The following is a 7,577-nucleotide window of genomic DNA, read 5'->3' as shown; positions in this document are numbered from 1 at the left end:
TAATAATAATAATAACAATTATAATTATAATAATAATAACAATAATTATTTTAATGTGATACCTCATTTACTTGAAATGGATTGCTCGGGGTAGATGGTTCATAAAGTGATGTGTTACGGGACTCATAACCATATCCAACTTCATCCCTAGATCTGTCGTATGCACTGTAACCACCGTCACCCCCATATCTATCGTATTCACCGTAGCCCCCATATCCACTGTAACCACCTTCACCCCCGTATCCACCATCACCACCGTATCCACTGTAACTTCCGTATCCACCTTCGTCCCCGTATACCCCATAACCCGGATACGATGGCTGCGACGGGTAATATGGTTCATCAACAGGTGCATTCTCAGCACCGTATCCACTTTGTTGCACGTACAGAGATTCATACCCGTATCCGTAATCTGGACACACTTGATGCACCGGATAATTTGGTTCATCAACAGGTGCGTTCTCAGCACCGTATCCACTTTGTTGCACGTACGGAGATTCATACCCGTATCCGTAATCTGGACACACTTGATGCACCGGGTAATTTGGTTCATCAACAGGTGGAGTGGGAGTCTTGTTCAAGTCTGGCAACTGTGTTTCTTGATCAACAGGGACTCCAGACACAACCTCCTCCTCCTCATTGGCAGCATTTGATCCCCATGTGTCGTTAGAATAGCGATTACCGAAATAATTATCCTTCCAAAAGATGACATTTTAACAAGGTTGAACCAAAAACAAACAATTTACTTAAGAAGAAGATGAAAAGGAAAGCAAAGTATATGAAAAGGAAAGCAAAGTATATGTCGGATGATGGGTAACAGACATGAATGGAGGGATAAATAGACTTTCATCTGGCATGTCAATACGCAGCGTATTGATCCCTACTCACCGTATTACTTTATTCACGTGCCCTGGACAACATCGTATCAGGTCAAATCAGTCTGCCAATACGCAGCGTATTGATCAATACGCACCCTATGTAAGACTGATTTGACATGGTACGAGGTTTGACTGTCTGGTCGTGTACCTACCACTTATATACGCTGCGTATTGGTCAATACGCATCGTATTCAGGTAACCCTATACGCTGCGTATTGACCAATACGCAGCGTATGTAAACCCTAAGTGTGCAGATAGCCTGGCTTGGTGTGCAGATAGTGAGAGCCATGAAAAATAACATTTAAAAGGCAAGGTTAAATAAAGTTAAAAAAGAGAAAAAAAAAGTACACAAGATTGATAATGCTAATAAATGTATGCACATGTGTGCATGGCTGCTCCTGTATGATTTCTTCAATGGTTTCAAATATAATACGATGATCTTATTTCTAAAACAATAATGCACGAGTGCATACAGATCCACATTTCTGATTTGAGCGAAAGTTACAGAAGATAATTTACTATATAATCAATAGTACAGCTAATTTGTTCTGTCCATGATCTTGGATCAATCCTCTTATATAGCATTCATCTTCGGTATAGGTCCATAATATCCAGAAGTAGATATGTAAAAGTTGTTCAAATCTAGAGGGGATGTAGGATACATTAGGCTAAATCGACACATGAAGTCATTGGTATGCTGTTATATCTTGTGAAAAGGAAAATTTAAACATCACTACGAAAATTATAAGGTAAAATCACGAAATAGACGTGTTGACTACAAAATTAACAAAATAGATATTGACTTTTAGCATGTGCGAAAATAGACATGTTCAAATTGCCGCCTAAGACGACTAGAATTTAGCCAGCACTAAAAATCTTAAAGGTACAATGGGGTCACAAAAAAAAACAATCAAAATAATACACGGGTAAAGCATGAGCTAAGTTCAGCCAACAAAAAAGCAGAGGCTTATTCAGCCAGCCAACTGATAAAAACTGCTTGCTAAATTCAGTTGGCGGATGAAAAGATGGGGGCTAAATTCACTAAGAAGTCTTTGGTAGCTTGTTATAACATGTAAAAAGGAAAAGTTAAAACATCACTATGAAAATTATTAAGGGAAAATCACGAAAATAGGTACGTTGACCGAGAAATGTAACAAAACAGACCTTGACTTTTAGCTTATGCCAAAATAGACATGCTTGTCGCCTAAGATGGCTAGAATATAGCTAATCAAGAGATGACGAATCGGATCCTCCACCTATGATGGCTAGAATTTAGCCGGTACAAAAACCATGTAAACTAGAATGTACTAAAAGAATCAATCAAAATAATACACATCATACATAGGGCTGTAAACAAACCGAACGAACACGAACAAACCTATGTTCGTGTTCGTTCGTTAAGGAAATTTGGATGTTCGCGAACAGTTCATGAACACTAATCACGAACGCAAACGAACACAAACGAACACAAATGAACTTTAATTTTGAAAATTAGAAAAGGCACCGTTAATCTTAAACATTGTACACAAAGAAAGTAGTTAAATATAACCATTTAAAGATTGAAGGGATGGATGATAGTGGGTTCAAGCTATTGGAGATAGGCTGAATGAAGGAGCGTGATATCAAAGAGGGAGAGGGCCAGAGAGAGGGAAATACATATTGGGGAAAGTAAAAAATTAATAAAACATTAAAAACTTTTAGAAAAATAAACATAAAAAACAACACGAGCGGACATAAATGAACGAACACGAACGAACATATTACCGAACGTTCACGAACGCAGTCGAACGAACGAGACCTTTGTTCGTGTTCGTTCGTTAAGCTTATCGAACGAAATTTTTTGTCCGTGTTCGTTCGTTAAGCTTATCGAACGAACATAAACGAACTTCCCGCCGAACGGTTCACGAACTGTTCGCTGAACGTTCGGTTCGTTTACAGCCCTAAATACACGTATGAAGCTTGGACTAAGTTCACCCGGCAAATGAAATGCACTGGCTAATTAAGCCAGCAGATTTAAAGGCATTGACTAAATTCAGTTGGAGAATAAAAAAGCATGGGCTAAATGTAGCTCGGCGATGAAAAAGCGCTGGCTAAATTCAGCTGGCAGATAAAAGGGCAGGCTAAATTCGGCCAGTGAATGAAATGTACAAGCTAAAATTAGTTGCGGATGAAAAAAACGGAGACTAAATTGAGCAGACGAATGAAAAGTAAGGACTAGTTTAGCTGGTGGATGAAAAGCGGCGGTTATATAGCTATGGCCTAAATTTAGCCCATGCTTTCCACGTGCATAAATCTAAATAGCTATTATGTGTACTTCTTTGTTCTTTCACCATGTGTGTTCGTTGATGTCTAAGCTCTAGCCATCTCAGCAGGCGGGTTCTATTTTAAACATGTCTATTTTACAAATGGTAAAAGTCAGTTTCTATTTTATTAATTTAAAACATCACTACGAAAATTATAAGGTAAAATCACAAAATTATAAGGTAAAATCACCAAATAGATGTGTTGACTACAAAATTAACAAAATAGACATTGACTTTTAGCATGTGCGAAAATAGACATTTTCAAATTACCGCCTAAGATGACTAGATTTAGCCAGCACAAAAAATCTTAAAGGTACAATGGGGTCACAAAAAAACAATCAAAATAATACACGTGTAAAGCGTGAGGTAAGTTCAACCATGAAAAAAGCAGCGGCTTATTCAGCCAACGGATAAAAACTGCTAGCTAAATTCAGGTGGCAGATGAAAAGGTGCGGGCTAAATTCACTAAGAAGTAAAGGAAAAGTTAAAACATCACTATGAAAATTATTAAGGGAAAATCATGAAAATAGGTACGTTGACCAACAAAATTAACAAAACAGACCTTGACTTTAGCTTATGCCAAAATAATCATGCGTGTCGCCTAAGATGGCTAGAATTTAGCCAATCAAGAGATGACGAATCGGATCCTCCGCCTATAATGGCTAGAATTTAGCCGGTACAAACCAAAAACCATGAAAACTAGATTGAACTAAAAGAACCAATCAAAATACGCGTGTGAAGCGTGGACTAAGTTCACCCGGCAAATGAAATGCATGGGCTAATTAAGCCAGCGGATTTAAAGGCATAGACTAAATTCAGTTGGAGAATAAAAAAACATGGGCTAAATGTACCTCGGCGATGAAAAAGCGCAGACTAAATTCAGCTGGCGAATAAAAGGGCAGGCTAAACTCGGTCAGTAAGTAAAAGGTACAAACTAAAATTAGTTGCGGATGAAAAAAACAGAGACTAAATTGAGAAGACGAATGAAAAGTAAGAGCTAATTTAGCCGGTGGATGAAAAGCGGCGGTTATATCCTAGCTACCGACTAAATTTGGCACGCTTTCCACGTGTATAAATCTAAATGGCTATTATGTGGACTTCTTTATTCTTTCACCGTGTGTTTCATTGACGTCTAACCTCTAGACGTCTCAACGGACGGGTTCTATTTTAAACATGTCTATTTTGCAAATGGTAAAAGTCAATTTCTATCTTATTAATTTTGTCTGTCTATTTTAGTGATTTTCCTAAATTATAAAATAGCTTCATGTGACCAACTATGCTACAGCTAATACTGACATATTATCTAGAAGCATGTATTCGTATTTAGTAAACTCGATTTTTTAGAGATGAGGTTGGCTACAAGTTTTACCCATGCATGCAGCGGCGGAACTACAGGGGGGTCCGGAGGGTCCGTTGACCCTCCGGTCGTCGGCCGGTCATGTAACCTCTAATCCGTCATCCTACTGAGTTTTTGCATCTTGACCCCTTAGATTTTTAGTTTACAATTAATGATGCGAAGAGAATAAAGAAAAAAAGGGCAAAAAACGATCACCGGAATAATTTCGAGAGGTGCCGTAGTTGCAGAAGAAATGAAAAGTGAAGAAGATACATTGGAGAAGGTGCAAGTGGTTTTTGTCGTATAGCATGTAATAAAAAAGCCTAAGATCTACTAGCTACTAGTCAACGTAGTAGTTATCCTATGCTCCATTCTTTTAAAAGTGATATAAAAGTACAAATAAATAATAACTGTATGTATTTCATGTTTAGCACTTATTATTTCCCCTTCATTTATTTCATTTAGTTTAGAAATGTCAAGATTTTTCGGTTTATCATTCTTTTAGCTTTTACTGACTTTTTATATATTAAAATAATGATGATTATTATCATACGCTAGCATATATGTGTGTATATATTGACCCTCCAGATCAAAGTTTCTGGTTCCGCCACTGCATGCATGCCACCCCTGCGTTGCATCAAAAACACCACAAATATCCCTTTGTTTACATTCTAAGATGAGATGAGACCCACTCTATCACTTGGGTCATATATATATTATATCTAAGTGTTTTAGTAAAATGATAAGTATTTCTACAAAGGCCTTTAGTTATAACTATTGCGGTTTCTAAAGAGTTCGTTACCTAGGGTAGCGAACTTTAGAAAAAACCTTGACACTGACATGACAAAACTAAAAAATAATGGGTCTGAGCAGACTCCCTAAAAACCAAAACAAATTCAAAAACCTCCACCTCAGGCTAGAAGCGCTTATAATTTTTCTACCTCACCTAGAAATAAATAAACTTCCATCTCGCGGGTTTCATCTCACCTCTGTAGCCTTCTTGTGATGATCCTGACATGATTTGTTAATGTTTCCCAGCGACTTAAACCTCCTTCAACTGTTGCATAATTTGGTTGGCAAAGTAAGAAATGGAAGACACACCAGATCACCATCTAGGCTAAATAATTGCATTTGGTTAATATTCGACGCGAAAGTCATGCATGATGAACTTAATGACCTTGTTTGGTACAGCATTATAAGATGCTTAGAATTTTTGTTTTGTTAAAACTTAATCAATTTTGTAAGTCAATGGAAGGCATCTAGAACATAAAATAATCAAGTGGAATTTATTTAATGTTTTAATGAGATTCATTTCTCAACATCCACTATTTTATTATATGCCATGATTGGGTCATTACTATGACTAGTACATACAGCTAATTTCTTTTGTGTTTGAAATGTAAATACTTCCAAATTATTAATCTCACCACATTATTATTGAATTAAAAACGAAATTTGTAAAGCAAACATGAGACATTCAAAAAGAGAATAGCATCTATTCCATAGTCAGTAACAAATAAAACAAAATTAAGCTTCTGATGCCAGTAAAATGTCAACTATCTCTATGGACTGCACATGCAGGTATCACATGGCATTCATTTTCTGTAATTGATACATTCCATCTTCACATTGTGTGTGTGTGTATATATAGAGATAGATATAAGCATTGAACCCCATCTACAACACCACAAAAAACTTCAAAGTTACTTGTCATAACCATAAGAAAAAAAAATGGCTTCTACCTTCCCTTCAACAGATAGCATTCATCACATCCGCTCAATGAGTTTACCAGCCTTAGCACATCCAAGCACAATTCAGGCTGAAGAAGAGATATGTGAATTCAGAAAATGGGAGGCATCCACATCAAACGTTCCAACCGCAGACAATATCTGCGGTGCACTAGTGAGGCTGCAAGGATTATACGAATGTGTAGACAGTCTTCTCAGTCTGCCGTTGACCCAACAAGCGCTTACTCATAGCCAATATACAAACCTCGTCAATGCGTTGCTCGACAAATCCATCAGTCTTATGGATATTTGCGAGTCCACAAGAGATTTGGTGTCACAAGCGAAAGAAAACGCTAGAGATATTCAATCTGCGGTCAGGAGAAAAAAAGGAGATGTAAGCATAGCCACTTCCTTCATGAAGAACCTCAAGAAAGACACCAAAAAGGCTATTACATCTTTGAAGCAAATTGATGAAAAGATTGGAGGCATGCCTCCTGTAGATTTAGATCATCATGTTTTGTCAGTTATTAAAGTAGTAAGGGATGTTGGTGTTGTGAGGTCTTCGGTTTACAGGTCTCTCTTGTTGTTCTTGTCTGGATCTGTTGCAAAATCAAAGGGGACAAGGTGGTCACTAGTTTCCAAAATGATTAACAAAGGACCAATTGAGGAAAAAAATCAGGTACAAGTTTTCAATGGAGATCTTGAGTCCCTTTTCGAAGAAATGGAGAATGGTCTGGAGTGCATGTTTAGGAGTCTGATCAAAACAAGAGCCTCTCTTCTAAACATTCTTCCTCCTAAACATAATCTCAACTTGCTTAGCACTGTCTCAATGGATCAAGCTTGATAGTGTACGTGCTCTTTAAGTCGATCATCTGCTTTCAAAATTCCTGGGTTTACAAGGTTTGCGAGTCAAATATAAGAAATTTTTATGGTGATTTCAGTAGCAATAGCATGGTCTTCATGAAACTCAATGTTCTGAGTACATGTCTATCCACTCGTTTTCGTGTACTTTTTTTCTGTTTATGAAATAAAGTTGAAGTGTGTTTTCCATGTTAATGTGATTTTAATGTACACAACCATGTATGTTTGAAGCCTGAATCTTGAATAATCCATTTTTCATAAGGTTAGCACATTTACCTAGTGATGTTTCTAATCATGTTATAATTTATGTTTTTTATTTTTTTACCTGCTATAAACCATATTCTCCAATAAATAGTTATTACATACTAGGTATATGTATCTAGAAACTAGCTATCCTCCAAAGAGAACATCGTTCATGTTGGGGAATTTGTTTGTTATGTGAGATACTTGGATTGTGTATGAGGCACTTTCC

General features: G+C 37.0%; 1 protein-coding gene across 1 annotated transcript; it reads left to right on the top strand.

The window, feature by feature from the left end:
* The first annotated feature begins 6,248 nt into the window (after positions 1-6,248).
* On the top strand, positions 6,249-7,088 carry LOC110920398. The gene has a single exon (XM_022164610.1). The coding sequence runs from the start codon at positions 6,249-6,251 to the stop codon at positions 7,086-7,088; it is 840 nt and encodes a 279-aa protein (XP_022020302.1).
* The last annotated feature ends 489 nt before the right edge of the window (positions 7,089-7,577 follow it).

The sequence above is a fragment of the Helianthus annuus genome, chromosome 16 (assembly GCF_002127325.2).
Source record: "Helianthus annuus cultivar XRQ/B chromosome 16, HanXRQr2.0-SUNRISE, whole genome shotgun sequence".
NCBI classification, from domain to species: Eukaryota; Viridiplantae; Streptophyta; class Magnoliopsida; order Asterales; family Asteraceae; genus Helianthus; species Helianthus annuus.
This window is presented reverse-complemented; position numbering and strand designations above follow the sequence as displayed.